At 40.8% G+C, this 16,952-nt stretch overlaps 1 protein-coding gene across 2 annotated transcripts; it reads left to right on the top strand.

Moving 5' to 3' along the window:
• Positions 1 to 586: 586 nt before the first annotated feature.
• On the top strand, positions 587 to 16,703 carry LOC121190452 (plastin-3). Of its 2 annotated transcripts, none has more exons than XM_041051189.1 (16): positions 587 to 653; positions 6,283 to 6,387; positions 6,658 to 6,809; positions 9,176 to 9,305; positions 9,554 to 9,686; positions 10,527 to 10,608; positions 10,702 to 10,867; positions 10,988 to 11,130; positions 12,267 to 12,362; positions 12,466 to 12,661; positions 13,441 to 13,519; positions 13,646 to 13,763; positions 13,858 to 13,988; positions 14,617 to 14,740; positions 15,303 to 15,427; positions 15,537 to 16,703. In XM_041051189.1, exons 2-16 carry the CDS (start codon positions 6,327 to 6,329, stop codon positions 15,667 to 15,669), a joined length of 1,869 nt encoding a protein of 622 aa, XP_040907123.1. In that variant the 5' UTR covers positions 587 to 653; positions 6,283 to 6,326; the 3' UTR covers positions 15,670 to 16,703. The 2 variants fall into 2 exon arrangements, with proteins under 2 accessions (XP_040907123.1, XP_040907124.1); XM_041051190.1 differs by lacking the exon at positions 587 to 653 and adding an exon at positions 1,016 to 1,034.
• Positions 16,704 to 16,952: the final 249 nt, after the last annotated feature.

Genomic DNA, 16,952 nt, shown 5'->3' with positions numbered 1-16,952 from the left:
GGCTCTATTTAATGTCACAGATTATGTTAGGTTCTGCTTTATTGTCATTAAGAACAATTATATAATCAAATGCAGTTGTAACCCCCTCAGAGCTGAAAATTTTTTGGATTTTCAATGTTTACATTTCTATCCAGCACACAATACCAATTGATTACATGAAGAGACAGAAGAAACTGAGACAACCTAAATCACTGCTGTGGACCACTTTCTGGAGGTCCAAGGTGCCAGCTTCTACAAAAAAGGCATATGTATGCTCTGTGACTGCTGGACTAAGTGTATAAATGTAGGATGGGACAATGTCAAAAATAAAATGTGCTAGTTTTTTAAAAATTGATTCCTTCTACCTCAGGCCACGAATTTATCAATCATTTATAACATGTACCATGCAAAATGTACAAAACCACGAATGTTAAATATTTGTAAAACTACGCAGGAGTGATTATTAACAATTTGAGTTAAAACGTACATCGGTTGCGTGTGATTTTATTTTACTTTTTGGCACAGGTAAGACTCCATACCCAGCCTTCAACGCCTGGGGGTGACGTCACCGGGCGGGGCGGGGAAACATTCCAACTGCCGTTTACTTTTTGTCTCTACGTGGAGGAGGCAGGACTCCAGACTGGACGCTGTCTGGAATTTCAGGCGCACCGACGGTGAGTACCAATTTCCTGGCAACTTCTAGACCAACAACTACTTTCAGCCAGAGTTTGTCCCAGCATCGTTTGTTGAAATTAACACCCTTACCGTCTTAATGTTTCCTCTCTGTGACAGCCGTTATAATCTGCCCAGAGGGGTGGATTTGCAGGGTAAACAGGGATAGTTTCCTGTCTATAAAACTTGCATGTCTGTCGCTAGCCGGCTAGCTTTAGCTGCACCTTCACAGTAGCCTACTCATCCTTACGGTGCTGCACAGATCCTAAGATATTGAAATAAAGTAGTCTCTGTCTCCTTCAGTTTGTGAGCAGACAACTTCTAGTGGAAGTAAATTAAAGTTGTAACTACTACTTAAAGACATCACAAAGGTAAAATAGAAGGTAAGTAGTAACTCAGTATGGGTGCTAATTTTTATATGCGTTTTGAAAACTATGCACAAAGTCCATGTTTTCTTCGAGCTTTTTGAATTTGACAAATGCCACAGCGAGGAGCAAAGTTAGACACAACCAGGTTCGTTCATTTTGTACACCGCCACTCACCGGAGTAAGCCGCATAGGTGGAGCATGCACTAGTTTTTAAAAATATCCCCGGTGCAGAAGCTGGCGCATGAATGACCCATACATAAACACATACAGCCTGTACACAACCTGAAGCCAAGTCTAATATGACTTTTGCAATGCTAGGCGTGTGTGTGTAACCTCACTGTTTGCTCCTGTGATGACACATCAGGTCTTTTTTTTTTCTAACTCTAACTGATCCTCCAAAAGAAATCGTATATTGTCTTTATTTAAGTGGGTGTTACAGTATCTTGGGACAGGCTGGTTGGTGATTGTTTTAAAGCTGACATGAAGCAGACCACTTAGTTTCTCTCTCTCTCTCTCTCTCTCTCTCTCTCTCTCTCTGTGTGTGTGTGTGTGTGTGTGTGTGTGTGTGTGTGTGTGTGTGTGTGTGTGTGTGTGTTTTGTTTGTTTTGTTTTTCATGCATGGAGAACTGGTCTTTGTGTTGTTTACTGCTCTGAGTGATTTACCAGATTTTTCCTGTAGGCCCATCTGGGCCTGTAGCACACGTACATCTGGGATCCCAATCGTGGATCTCTGTTGGAACGGCACTGAACAACAAGGCTGTCTGATAGTTTCAGGAAAAACCCACATTTTAACATGATAAATATTGAGACTTGGAACAAGAAGCGTGTTGTGAATACAGTTGCTCATCCGCAGTTGGTATTTCCTATTCAGCATTTCTTACAGTCTGTCCTCGGTTAAAATCTGGAGTTGCTCGTACAGTAGCATATTTTGCTAGAGAGATTTTTAATTCTTAAAGACAAAAGTAATAAATCCCTTATTAGTATCTAGGCTTAGGAGACAAAGTTTTGTTCACAGTGTCAGCACTGTAAAAAGTGTTGTTTGCTCTTCCTTTGTGGGAAGGAAAAAACCTGTAATTCATTTTAACTCTGCCTGTCATCAACGTGATTGGTGTGGTCAAATTGCCCATGAATGTGCATGTGTGGTATGTGTACTATGCTTCACAGCGGATGAAGTAAAATGCAAGTGCCCCTTGCTCATGCTGCAGAACCACACGAGAGAACCGACTATAGGTGTTTTAAATACAGACATTACGTGTCTGATGTTATCTCTGCAAAGACAAACCAGACAGTCCAGAAGGAGGAGGGAGTGTGCTTATATTTTATGTCCGCCCTTGCACACACTCACACCTGTACGAATGAACAGGTTGCCCTACTTTCTGTGCCGTTAGGGTTTTAAACAGGTGCCGTTGCTTGTTATTCAACGCAGTGAAAGTGATCGAATTACTTAGGAGCAGCATTTGTTTTTGTGCTTTTCAGCTTCATTAAGCATAAAGCTCATCCCAAACAGAAGGCTAAACAAAGTTTTATCTCAGTCTTCATAAAAAATACCTAGCTGTTTTATTTTTGAATATTTTTTAAGTTCCTGTGAATAATTGGAGTTCATAGAGGACTGTTTTTGTGCCTCATACTGTTTGATTACTCAGTATTTACAGGATAATGCTTTACAGTTCTTTTGTTGAGTAATGGCAAACGCTTGTAGGTGTGGCTGCTTACCTGCAGCAATAACAGCTTAACCTAACTGATTCAGCAACACCTCGATAACCTGTCTAGTGACATTCTTCTGAGATGGTTGGTAGGGATTCCTGTGCTAATACCTTTGCTAACGCAGGCCTCTTAAACCTGCTGCATCATTTACTACAGCTCCACACTTTCATTCTGGTGAAAAGTAGTGTATTGTAGAGAGCAGGTTGTAACGATTAGCTTATTCACGGTTAGGAATTCTGTTAAGGGACCATTTCATTTGAATATTTCCTTGATGATTCATCATATAGCCATGCTTTGTAAGCTTTTATAATACCTCTGAACCCAGCCCAGGTTATTACCCTTGCAGCTGTGCGTGATGTCAGAGATGTGTAAACTACATGTACAGTATTTGTTGTCATCACCTTTTCCTTACCTGTCAATATGGCCGTGCTTATCTTATCCACAGAGCCTGAAAAGGAAATAAAGGGCTGGTCTTTCAGACTGTTTGGTGTTTATGAGTCACTTTGCTTCACATCTGCGGGTGATTGTGACTGAGTAAAAATGTCCATGTTCTTGCAGACTAAGTTGGGTGTGTGCGCATATGAACTTGACCACACTTGGGAAGGGTGCCCAGTCTATTTGTGTGCCTCACATTTCCCATGTAACTGTGTGGATGAAACACTGGCAGGGCGGGGTGTGTCAGCTCTACGCATTTAACTCAGCCATCTGGGAACAGCCCTCCGCTTTAAATTGACTGAAAGATCCATCAAAGGCGATTGTAAACAGCGTCAATGTGCTGTTTTTGGCCCGCCAATTAAAGCTGGTGCTTGGAGAGAAATCCTTGTGTGTGGGTGATATCTAGTTGTAAAACAAGAGCGAGAGAACTGAGAGAGCTTCTTGAATGAGTGTCAGTGTTTTAAAGACTACAAAGCCAGTTGCTCTTGTTTTGCTACTGCTAGATATCACATGACATAGATGGCTGAAGACCAACAGAGATGTGTTGAGATGACTTGCATTTGTTTTAATTTTTTTGTCACGGCATTCCTGTCAAACTTTTTCTGGGAGTCATTTTGAACCCTATGTCATTTTCAGCTCATTTGAGAAATCTTTTCCCCATATTATTTGTCTTAGTATTTATTAGCCAAAAGTATGGCAGCATCATTCTCATCTATTGGGCCCTTGCGCTGTGGCCAAGTGCTTATTTCAGTAATCTGTTTGAACTCTATCAGGAGTATTGATATGCTTTCAGGCAAACATACGCCACTCCATTTAGGAGGTTGTTTTTGCGTTTAGAAGAGTGCAGGAATTTTCTCGTCTCTCCAAGCACAGAGACCAGCTGTCAAAGGCAGCAACTGTCTTTGGAGCCTGACACTCCGGACTCATTTTCTAGCGTTACTCAAGATTTATTGCCGTGGTTTGTGACGTTGATCACAAACCCTCTATTCTTCTGTACCACCAGCGATACGTCTCACATTTGTACCCCCTGCCATCTGTGGCCTTGCTCCATGTACTTAACCCCTCTTCTGTTTCCACTCCGTCTCTGTCGAGGGTGTGACAAGGGCTGGCAAATGAGGTAATGTTTGTCGGCCCTTATTGTAGCCGGGCTGACTTCAGCAGCCACATTTCACATCCTTCTGGAGAAAAGTTAAATATAGCAACATTGGCATCGTCATTTTCCTAATCGTTTAGTCAGGAGTTTGTGCCTGCCCTGATTTAGTCTTACTTTGTAGAAGAAAAACACTCTGTTCTCTGTGATTCATGGAGTGGCATTTAAAAGTATCTCCGCTGGTGCTGACGGTGATTGAAGTGACAAATCAGGCCTTGATGTTGTTATTAGCCGGAGCCAGTTTTCTACTATATTAGGCTTTTATTTTAATTTTTTTTTACATCCCAGTATGAATCAAAATAAACATGATTTTACCCGAATGACTTTGTCTGAATGATTGGAAACTCATTCTTCATTTTTATAGCACAAAGTGTTCTTATGTCATCACTCTGTTTTGTTTGTAAAAAATATCATTAAAGGAATTGAGTCACGTCCCTACTGAGACCACACCGCTACTGTTGAATCATCTTTCATGAATACTATTAATAGTTTCATTCATGGAGGAGGATGCACGGTTACTGGGCTTTTGTTCATTGTCTGCTTGAATGTGTGCCTGTGATGCTGCTGTGGCCACAGAAAGACGATGGCTGAAATCACTCACTTCAGACATAGATTACTTTTAACTACTCATAATCAGGTGGGTCCTGCTCCATTTGACTAAGTGGACACTCAGCTATTCCCTAATATGGTTTTGCTCGTGTTGTACTGTGGAAACCAGAAATGGCCTTGCCCAGGATTTCTGACTAATACACTATGAAAATGAGCAGTCCGTACTTTAAATCAGGAAACAGGAACACTTTTCTGCCTGGGAAAAAAAAAATCTATGATCCTTATTTTACTGCAACATAAACCTCATCTTTGTTTTCTGAACACTTGTGTTGGAGAGGAATGCCATCATACCAGTTTAGCCTGGGAGAGCGAGGCAGCACACCCTGCTCACCTCTCTGTAAGTGAAGCTCGATCTACCCAGGCCTCATGCATTCCTCCGCCACTGCAGAGCGGGAAGGAGGTACTCAGAGGAATTCCTTATTTTCAGTGATTTTTTTCAGGAGGTTACTTAGCCTCATAGGAGTTTGGGAACACTGTGTTTTTGGTTCAAGCAAAACAACTCACAGTGAGGCCGAGTCTCACTGTTCTCGTTTTGTGACTTCAGTCCTTACACATTAAATGATTCCCGAAGTGAGAATACTTTCGTCTGCTACAGTTAAAAAAATACAGCCCAGACAGCTTCCTGATGAACCAGCATCAAGGTCTCGATGACATTTCAGGGGAGCAGCCCTCACCAAAGAAATATCCAGATGTCATGTTGTCACTTAAAACTACAGCTTTTCATTACAGCAAGCTCCAGTTTTATGGTATATTATTTCAACACTAAAACAAAATGGTTACATTTGATTTGTAGAGCAGATAAACAGAAAACAAAAAAGGGAGATTACTAAAAAATGGTCAGTTTTAGGGGATGTGTAGGACCTGCAGTTGCAGTAAGCAGATGAAAAAAAAAGGATTATATAAAATCAGATCTCTGCTTCTCTGGCATGTGTTTTTTTTTTTTTTTTTTTTTTTTTTTTCTTTTCTTTTTACAACACAAGCTTGTTGCTGTACAATAGAACTAACAGGAAATTACTTTGATTATGGGAGACCGACGTGCTTGGAAAAGGAAAAGATATGAACAGCTGGGGTGGGGATCAACAGGGGTCACTGAGGAGACGGGTACATGAGGTACTACTTTAAGGGTTTTTAGTCCTGACTGAAGATGGGGGCTGCTGAGGCTGTGTTGTGATTTAAGAAACGTTAAGTAGCAGTGAGCAGTGACATGAGTTTGGGGGGGAGTGCAAACGCAGAACATGCAGAAGGCCGCGGCAGTCTGGAAAAGTTGCAAGGGTTGGAAGGAAGTTTGCGGGAGGCTGATGTGGATGGGGTTTCTCCAAGTCCAACCTCCCTGCTGATGACTCTGTGCACTTTCTTCTTCTGCAGTCCCACCTTTCTCTGACTGACCACCTCAGGTCAATCACAGAAAAATGTCTGGAAAGATAACAAAAGAGGAGATGGAGGAGATGAGGGAGATCTTTGGGAAAATAGGTGAGTAAACGCCATTTTACCATGACAGCATGTTCATTAGATCAGTTAATAATTACACAGGCAAAATATTTGCTGGTTGAAGCTTATTTGTAAATTGAAAACCGAAAAATACATGTAACTTCTGATTGGCATTTATTATTATTTCTTTTTGGACCAAGTGATTATTAAAAGCTGTAACTGACAGTGTAAATTGTAAAAAGTGACTGACAGTGATTGTTGACAGTGACTGATTAGACAGTGTCTAATGGCCTTTTTTGTTTATTTCTGTAGATCTGGATGGCGATGGATATATCTGTGATTTTGAACTCAATGAGCTCCTCAAAGAGGCCGGCCACGCCCTACCTGGATACATGGTTCGAGAGATCATCCAGAAACTCGATCGCAACAAGGATAATAAGATCAGCTTTGAAGAGTTTTTGTCGGTACGTTAAGTGGAGCGCAGAACAGCTCAGAACTGTCAAAGCTTGACAAGTTTTCACCTTCTGCTCAGAGCTTTTCTTACTGTGAACTGGTCTTTGTTCTCTGCCTAAAAGCACCTCGCCCTCCTGAGGGGGACCGCTATGCAAAGCAACTTTCAGCCGCTAAATGCACGACACGAGATTAAAGGCCTCTACAAACCACACACACACACACACATGCATACATACTCAGGGAATGTGGAAGTGAGGTCAGCAAAGTGGTGTGAGTTCCAGTATTTTGTTTCAGCAGCGATGAGGGAGCAGTCGTTTGGAGAGAGAGAGAAGTCATTCACAGGCTACCGCTCTGGTACAGGAGCACGGCGTCATTCAAAATCTCAAGATCAGGAAGGTGTAGCTGTGTTTTGTGGCTCTATAATTGTTCAGATGTTCTTATTTTAGGGTGGGTGAATGTTTAGTCATTACTGAGCTTAACCCTGACTATGATGATGATGATGATGATGAGAAAGTTAAACTAATTGAAGTGGATGATCCAGAAACAGTGTTGCTTTAGGATCATCATCTCTGACTCTAACATGTTTCAGTCTCGAACTTTGGAGGGGTGAGCTCATTTATGATCATACAAGCCAAACTTACATATGATATTATCATAATGACAATGATAAGCTTTATTCACACCACACCTTTCACAACAAACAAACAAAGGTACAAGGCTCTTGTGAAAAACAAAAGCATTAATGTATTTCAGAACAACAATAAAACAAAATCAGGCATTTAAAGGTACAAATAAAATAGGATAAAATACACCAAAATTAAATAAGACTTAAAAACTATGTATATACAGATATATTAGGGCTCAAAAATATAAATACAAATATTTAAGTAATTATGGTGTGTGACAAAATATGTCAACAAATAACAAACCCCTTTTTTTATATATATAAAATTTGTGGAAATAATCACACTTGGGCCAAGCATCACCTGATTGATCAGCTGATTTTTTTTTTTTTGGACAAAACTGTGATTTGACTATTACTGTCCAGTACTGATCATGTGCTGGCAGGAAGGGACTATATCTGGGGACTTCCCTGTTGGCTGAAAAACAGCATTGTGTAATTGTGTTGGAAAGGTGTACACTTCGAACCAGAGTTTGATAAAACACCACTATACAGCATGTGTTCTTATGGATGATAACGACCCAGGTTATATATGTGTCATATGTAAATATGAATATGAAGTTCCTCCTCACAGCCCATATATGAGTGTGACAAACTAAAAAAAACAGAGCTGTTTGCTAAACTTCGTTCATTCATTGCAAGGCCATGATTGCCTTTTTTTTTTTTTTTATCTGGAGTGCGCAAACAATGCAAGCTGGCACCTAGTGACCTTGTGTATGTTTGTGGTAAAGTGTGCTACGCTTTTTAAACAAACCTCCCTGTGCCAGGCTGAATAGCTCATTGTGGTTACACCAACGCCTGTGGGGCTGTGGTCACTGATGGAGCGGCGATAAATTCAGATTCAGGAAGTATCGCACATTTTATGATGGAATACTTTTGGTCAAAGCAACTTTGTCTGAAGCCGCTCACAAGTTGTGCATGACTGATGAGCTGCATACTCACACCACAGGGCCCTCTGTGGTCTCATTAGCTGCTGCTGAGACTGATGTAATGTTTAGAGGTAATTATTTAATGTTGAGACGCAGGGACAGGCCTGAGGGTGGTGTTAGCGTGGTGAGGGATGATAACAGCAGTTGCTCTGGTGGTTTACTGTTACTGTTGATAACGTATAATGATACAGTGGTTCTCACACACTCAGCACTGTAATACTTAGATTAGATGTGTAGTGAAAGCACAGTCTAACATTAAATCCCTACAGTGCACTTAGATGCTCAACACATCAGTTGCTTTCATGAACCCAACATCTTCCGGGACTTTTCTTTGTAATAAACTTTTTTTTTTTTTTTTTTTTAATTTCAGCCCAAACATTTACATTGTTTAAAAATGCAGTTACCAGCCACACTCACCGTATTTTCTCAGCCCTGGAAGTGGCAGGTTGGCTTTGTGTTGAAATGGCAGTGAGGAGAAATTCCAGCGGCACAGCTGTGTCTACCGAGTGACCTTGGCTGTCACGATGGCTAACAGGAGCTTGATAAGGCAACAAAGGATGCACACAACACTCAGCGGAAAGAAGATGATAAAACCTTTTACACAGACATATGACTGCAGCAAACAATTATTTTCACCGTTGGTTAATCTATTTATTATTCAGCTAAAAATGCACGTAGATATCTTTAAATATTCCATAAGTTTCAGCCTAAAGCGATAGAACAAAGCAGAAATTGGTCTCTAAGTAGTCTATGGTCTTGTTTTTAGATCGTCCAGGAACTGAGGGGCAGTGAAATAGCGAAAACTTTCCGCAAGGTCATCAACAGAAAAGAAGGCATCCTGGCTATTGGAGGGACGTCTGAGCTGTCAAGCGAAGGCACACAACACTCGTACTCTGGTAAGTTACGCAGAGGGTCCCCACATCATGGACATCATCTCCCTCCTTTCTCCGGTCACTGCTAATGTTTGTTGCAAAGTGTTGACTTTGTGTCCCCTGCAATTCAGACACAGATGCTTCATTTACCATTAAAGAAACCCATAATGTGCAATATAACCTACTGAAATGAGTCATTATGAGCAATATTGTCACTTTATATTGCTGGTGTTTTGCTTCTAAGTGATGCTTTTGTGTGTACACACTTGCAGAGGAGGAGCGATATGCCTTTGTGAACTGGATCAACAGTGCCCTGGAAAAAGATCCTGACTGCCAACATGTCCTGCCCATGGATCCCAACACAGACTCCCTCTTCACATCTGTCGGGGACGGTATAGTTCTCTGGTGAGAGATTTAGTTTTCACTTCAAGCAAGCAACACACCCTCCATCACCTGTTTACCCTTTTGGCATAAATATAAAATACCTCCATCTCATTGTTTTTAATTTTGTGCTCACATTCTGACTGAAAAAAGATAAATATGAAGTTCAAGGTCTACATATTGGCTGAAGTAGAAAATGACTTTAACACAAAAGAAACAGAATCAAAATTGTAAACACTGCTGTAAAAGCGGTTTATAATAGGCTGAATGCCAGTTAGCATTTGACAGCTAAAAAAACAGGTTTGCAAGGAATCAGCGTTTTGTCATGTGAGTATTTAGATCAGCATAAAACAGATTGCAGAGCTGCAGAGACCAAATTATCTGTGTCTGCACATATTCCAAACAGATGAACCTCATGACAAAGAGAAACACTGTTCTCATCCTGAATCAAACTAAACAGATTTGAAGAAGAAGATGTGCGTTACGCTGTTAGCACGTTGTGTAGTTGTTAAATATGCACTTAATTCAGTGCTTATTACCACAATTAGAGGAAACATTTGGAAAAGTTAAATGCTTCTGTTTATGTTCTTTTCCTGGCATTTTTGCCTTCATTACCCTTCAGTATGGATGAGAAACGAGTGGAGAGGGAAAGAGATGAAGTAATGTTCAACTAGCTGGACTCTGGACTCAGCAAATCACATAGTGTGTTAAACCCCATGTCCACGAAAATTTAATTTTTGACAACAAGTTGCAGTTCACAAACTTTGCAAAATCTTTTGCAAACAATGAACATTTGACTTTCTGTTTGGACGCTGCATTAAATCTGTGATAAACGTTCATGTTTGGTTTTGTACGTTTGCACAGCAAAATGATCAACCTGTCAGTGCCAGACACCATCGATGAGAGAACCATAAATAAGAAGAAGCTGACGCCATTTACAATACAGGTCAGTCAAAGTTGACTTAAGATTTTTTTTTTTTTTTTTGTCCATCACTTTTTATGTAAATCTTCCAACAGCTGAATGCTTTGCACCTTACAGGAGAATCTGAACCTGGCCTTGAACTCTGCTTCTGCCATTGGCTGCCATGTGGTGAACATTGGCGCTTTAGACCTGAAAGAGGGGAAGCCCCATCTGGTGCTGGGCCTCCTGTGGCAGATCATCAAGATCGGTCTGTTTGCTGACATCGAGCTCAGCAGGAATGAAGGTAAAGGCCATAGCTGAGATTGTCCATTACGTAACTTTTATTTGAGTCTGTGCTCCTTATCACAAGCGTTTCCTGGTGTGCTGTCAAGTAGCTTAACTGATCATTAACACTCCTCGACAGCGCTGGCGGCATTGCTGAGGGACGGGGAAACGCTGGAGGACCTGATGAAGCTGTCTCCAGAAGAGCTGCTGTTACGCTGGGCAAACTATCACCTGGAAAATGCTGGCTGGCAGAAGATCAACAACTTCAGCTCTGACATCAAGGTGGACCTACACGCTCACATTGAGTCCAGCTGGTGTATTTAAAAACTAGATTAAAAACAGATGAAATGTTTTTTTTCTAAGTTTTGGTTTTAAGGTTCTTGCAGGAAGTGTCTGTATTTTTTTTTGTATTTCTTTCACCAATTTGACGCAAGAACACAGGCATCTATCAGCACCCTGGACCTGGCAGTACCTGTTTGTGTTTGCACAAACTAACTCAAATAAACGCCTCCTCTGCTCCAAAAATAGTATTGAATAGGTTAGTGTCCCAGACTGACAACACTGTCTAACAGACTAAATGTTTATGAAGGGATTAAAGATATTATGTGCACAAGACCACTTTTGGTTTCTCTGGCAAAATGCCTATTAAGCACGTTCAGGTAATTAATGGCTACTGGTGAGCCACTGTTGGGCTGCCTCACAGGTCACCCAGGCAGGTATACAAGTAGCTAATATTATCTCTAGCTTGACTTGAAGTCCTCTGTATTTTACTCTGTATATTAGTTTCATAGCTTATACTTAATATATACCTAATAAATCATTTTCAGGAAATAATAAACACAGAACTACACGTTTGAAGAAGCATGTCATACCCAGATTATCTAAATGACACAGGATAGTAGACAAAATAGAAAACATAGTGTGCACATGAAAAGCTACACCCAAGCAGTAATCAGTCAATCAGTGCAGCTGTCGTCCGGATGAAGGCCCTCTGTTTTAACGGTCTAAGCACATGGAGCAAGTTCATTTAGGGCGTGTCCAAACCTACTGTTGGTAGTTTAACGGTTGGATTAAAAGGTTTGCAGCACCAGGCGCATAGTTTGTAAAGGGTTGTTCTTATTCTCTTAATTCATCATGGGTGTGTTTTGTGCATAACATGCTATAAACCAGTCAGAGTCTCCTGTACCTTTGAAAAGCCAAGTGCACTTACACCTTGCCGGTTTGCAGATGGCTGCAAGTGCATTTATTTAAACAACGTGGGCCCTGGGCGGGAAAATGACAACTGCCTACACTTGTGTTAAACCTTGTGCTGCTTTACACCAGGTGTAAAATACGACCCAAAAAAACCAATTATGTCATTTCTTGTTCATTCATGAGCAGAAATCTGATTGTTTATGTTTGTTTACCTTATTTTCCAGGACTCAAGGGCCTATTTCCACCTCCTGAATCAAATCTCTCCAAAGGGCACCGAAGAAGACCAGCCTCGCATAGACATCAACATGGCTGGCTTCAGTGTAAGCACTTTTGACAGTCAGCGCGCACAGTTGAGTATCTCCACCACATGGTAACAGCTGTACGGTGTCTCTGATCGGAGCGTGTGGTCTGTGTGTTGTTCAGGAGAAAGATGACATGAAGAGAGCAGAAGCCATGCTGCAGCAGGCCGACAGGCTCAGCTGTCGACAGTTTGTCACCCCGGCTGATGTCGTCAGTGGAAACCCCAAACTCAACCTGGCCTTTGTGGCCAATCTGTTCAACAAATACCCAGCGCTGACCAAGCCTGAGAATGAGGACATTGACTGGGGACTGTTGGAAGGTACCGAGAGCAGAAGAGCACAGCTTTTAGACTCGATCGCTTTGTAGTGTTTTTCACAAGTATCACAAAGTCACAACCTGACATGCTCTTACAAACAATTTCAAAGTTATTTTCAAATGTCAGTTGATGGACACAAAAAACTGTCTTGTCTTCAGTTGTTGACCCACTGGTTCTGGTCTTAAAGCCCCTGAAAAGTGGAGGTCAGATCATAAAAAGTCTCGTCAGGACTGTGTGGGTGGAATTTAATCACGTTTTATTGACAGCTGCTTAGCAGTATAAGCAAACAACCCAACAGCTGTCATCACCTTTTGATTTGAAGGTTTGAAACCTTTAGAACTGTTCAAACTCTGGCAAAAAAAAAAGAAAATGTGTGTTCATGTAGGATCCCAGTTGCTACTAGTAAGAAGCCAAATGACAAAGCAGGTTTTCGGGGCCTTTAACTCCAAAGCAACAGAGCTACGGCCTGAGAGGAACCAGTTCTGAACAAACAACTGGTTTAGTCAGCTATCAGGCCTGCTGGCTTATTTTAGTACTGAAACTAATTTTAATGTTAGGACTAAACAACAAGCCATCTGTAACTTTGGCTCCCTCTTGGTACATTAGTTAGTTTGCATATCATATGTTTACAAATCTTACAAGTCAGTGGCATCAGAAATATATATTTAAAAAAAAAGGCCTATTCAGTTCTGCACATTTAGAACCACTGACTGTTACTGAGTTTAGTTGCCTGTTAAATCAAATGTAAAATCCCCTGAAGTCCATGTTCCTTTGCTGTCCAGGTGAGACAAGAGAAGAGAGGACGTTCAGAAACTGGATGAACTCTCTGGGAGTGAACCCACATGTCAATCATCTGTATGGGTACGTACCACACACAACAGTTTGTGTCACTCCTGTGTAAGCACTGAGGAGTTTTCACAGCTGGCGGGATTTTGTCTATATATGTAGTTAATTTTAATAATAATCAAACACATCCGTGTCTTACAGAGACCTACAGGATGCCATGGTCATCCTTCAACTCTATGAGAGGATTAAAGTGCCTGTTGACTGGAACAACAAGGTCAACAAGCCACCTTACCCCAAGCTGGGAACCAACATGAAAAAGGTAAATTCCATTTATTTTAATTGTTCCTATGCAATTCAAAAAACACCTTTTTTTAGTTTGTCTTTTGCCAATTATTTATATCTTGTGCCTCCAGTTGGAGAATTGTAACTATGCAGTAGAACTGGGCAAAACAGCCAAGTTCTCCCTCGTTGGCATCGGCGGGCAGGACCTGAACGACGGCAACGCTACCCTGACTCTGGCACTGGTGTGGCAGCTGATGAGAAGGTGAAACACTTAACGACAACACTATCACTTCAGAAGAGAGTGAAACAGAAATACCTCTCCAAAATGTAAAAAAAAGAAGAAGAAACAGAAACAATAGCCAAGCCTTACACACACCTTAAATTCATGAAAACTGGCGTATGTTTATGTAACAAACAAAAATGCTTCCAAATAACATTTTGTTTTTGAGTCAGTGTGTCTGTGTGTGGTATTTTGACACGCTACAATCACCATCAGTCTTCACTGTCAGATTCATTGTGATAACTGAATATTTACTGTAAACAATTTCTTGGGAGTAGGGAGTCAGAAACCTCGGTTTCATGCCAGTGGTGTTGTCAGTATGTGTGTGTTCCTCCCAGTCGAGACCACATGTCCATGAAGTCAGCTGGTTCCTATCGCAAGGGATGTGTGTTGACATATTTAGTAGTTCCCCATATTTTCTGTTCTTTTTGTCAGAGTTTCCAAGGTGTGAGTGACCCGAAAATTACCAGCGATCCAGGAGCACATGCTGCTCCACATGAACATGTGGTTCTTAAAATAAAAAATACAACGTGTTTTCTTGGCCCCAAATTCCTGCGCAGAAAGTTCAGTTCATATGCATAATAAACACACTGCTCCTCCTCTCTTTCAGATATACGTTGAATGTACTGGAGGAACTGGGAGATGGAGAGAAAGTAAATGATGACATCATTGTAAAATGGGTGAACAAAACGTTGGCGGAGGCTGGAAAATCAACCAAGATTTCAAGCTTCAAGGTAAAGCTGTGTGTCCTCCTTCTGCTTCCATGGCTAAGGCCCGTATGTGCAGATTGATTTAAAATATTTCAATATGGAATTTAAAATACAGTGAAAGAGGTGGTACAAAAATAATCTAAGCTCTTTTTTAAGCCCTTTCTGACGTTTTAGCTGCACCTCATGGTTCTTCATCAGCAAATGCAGCTGGCTCAGGTGTCACCACATGACCAGTTTACAACATCATGTGATAACGTGGTCATAAACGGGGTGGCATCGATGTATCATTTCTCTGAGTCAGACCCATTTGTTGATGAAGACTGACATGTGGTTTAAAGCTCATAAAAAAGCTTGTTAGTGGACCTTTGAAGTTAGATTTTTTTTTTTTACATGTACTGTTCCCAGAGTCAAGAATAAACCTCCATGCTCAAAATAAAAGGAAATCTGATTTCACAATGAGGAAACTGGCATTTTAAAGTTGTTTTTATACAGTGTCATACAAACCAAGAGGCTCTAAATGTTTTCATTTGTCAGGTTTGCTTGTGTGTGTGTCAGATCCTTAATCTGTATGTGATGTGTCGATCAGGACAAGGAGATCAGCAGCAGTTTGGCAGTACTGGAGCTGATAGACGCCATCCAGCCCGGCAGCATCAATTACGAGCTGATAAAAACCGGCAGCCTCTCTGAAGACGACAAGCTGGAGAACGCCAAGTAAGATTTTCTGTGACCAAAAAAAAAAAAGAAGAAGCAGCGTTCTGCTGTTATTTTGGTAACTGTGTGTGAACCGTTTTATTCGAGACGACCTCTCTGTCCTTCCCAGATATGCCGTCTCTATGGCGAGGAAGATCGGAGCCCGTGTCTATGCTCTGCCGGAGGACCTCGTGGAGGTCAAACCCAAAATGGTGATGACAGTCTTTGCCTGCTTGATGGGTCGGGGGATGAAGCGGGTCTAAGAGACTGACTGGGATCGTTGTGACACTTGCTAAACTCGTACCCACAAGCCATTAGCGTTTTGAAAGAGCTCCCCCAACTGAAGGAATGAAGAATGTTTTTTTGTTTGTTTGTTGTTTTTTTTTATGAGAATAATGCAGTCAAAATCTCAAAATTATACATGCATCCCTGCCTCTTTTGATAAACGGAGGTGTTATGAAGAATAATGTGCTGTCCTCTTATTTAAAGTGGGTCCAAAACACTAAACTTTCTAAAGAGACCGTGTGATCATGTTACAGAGGACAACTTGTTACTTTCCATATCCACAACTCTTAATGTATAAGAATGCTGTTTTCCTTTTTTAAGAGTATGCATTTTTTCCAGCTGCAAGGTTGTTTACATATTTTTACTCAGACTGATAAGTAAATTATATCCTTGACTCAGCAACACACATTCCTGAATACCATACTTATGAAAAAATGCTTGACAAGGCAAAAAAAAAGCAAAAAAAAAAAAGTGAGAGGTGGGATGTTTGGGTGCAGCACATGTCAACAAACACCTAAACGTTCCCTCTCTCTCAATGAAGTACAAGCATGTCTTAATAACTGGCATCATAAACTTCTACATATCTGCATACAGAAGCCATAAGGTCAAATTATACTAATAACCAGCCTGATGTGCTGTCTGTGTGCTTGTACTCGTCATTTGTTTGTTTCTTGGGATTATTACGTAAATGCTGTTTTTGGGGTGTCTGGTATCTGGTCTTTTTTTTTTTTTTTTTGTCTGTTACGGTTGGATGAGGAGCAGGCTGACTGGACTCTCCTGGCTTCTGCTGTGCCTTCTTGTTGTCTTAAAAGATGAGCTGTACTTGCGCTTTGAGGTCCCCCCCCCCCAGTTTTTTCTCTTTGTATTCAACATTACCACCAAATATAAACAGTAACTTCATTCCAGGTAGCTTCATGATATTCTGTGACAATGGCCAAATTGTATTTGGTCTCATGTTCATATCTACTCTTAAGTGCTTTACATGTAACAATAAATATGACTTTGAAAACTGCTCGTGTGTTTTATCTGAATAGTTTCTTGAGAAGGAACTAAGCAGTAATGGTGGATATTTTGAAATGGGTTGTTTTAAAAAAACAAAAGTAATTCATCTATATTTATATATATGCAAAAAATACAAGAATAAAGAACTGGTGTTTATGAGTAACAGCAAACTACATAATCCATTATAAATAAAAAATGGATCAACTATGACAGGATAGCAAAAATGAGAAAGCATGAGAAACTACAGTGGGTACGGAAA

This window comes from Toxotes jaculatrix, chromosome 12 (assembly GCF_017976425.1).
Source record: "Toxotes jaculatrix isolate fToxJac2 chromosome 12, fToxJac2.pri, whole genome shotgun sequence".
NCBI classification, from domain to species: Eukaryota; Metazoa; Chordata; class Actinopteri; family Toxotidae; genus Toxotes; species Toxotes jaculatrix.
The sequence above is the reverse complement of the archived record's forward strand: the minus strand, read 5'-3'. Positions and strand labels throughout refer to the sequence as shown.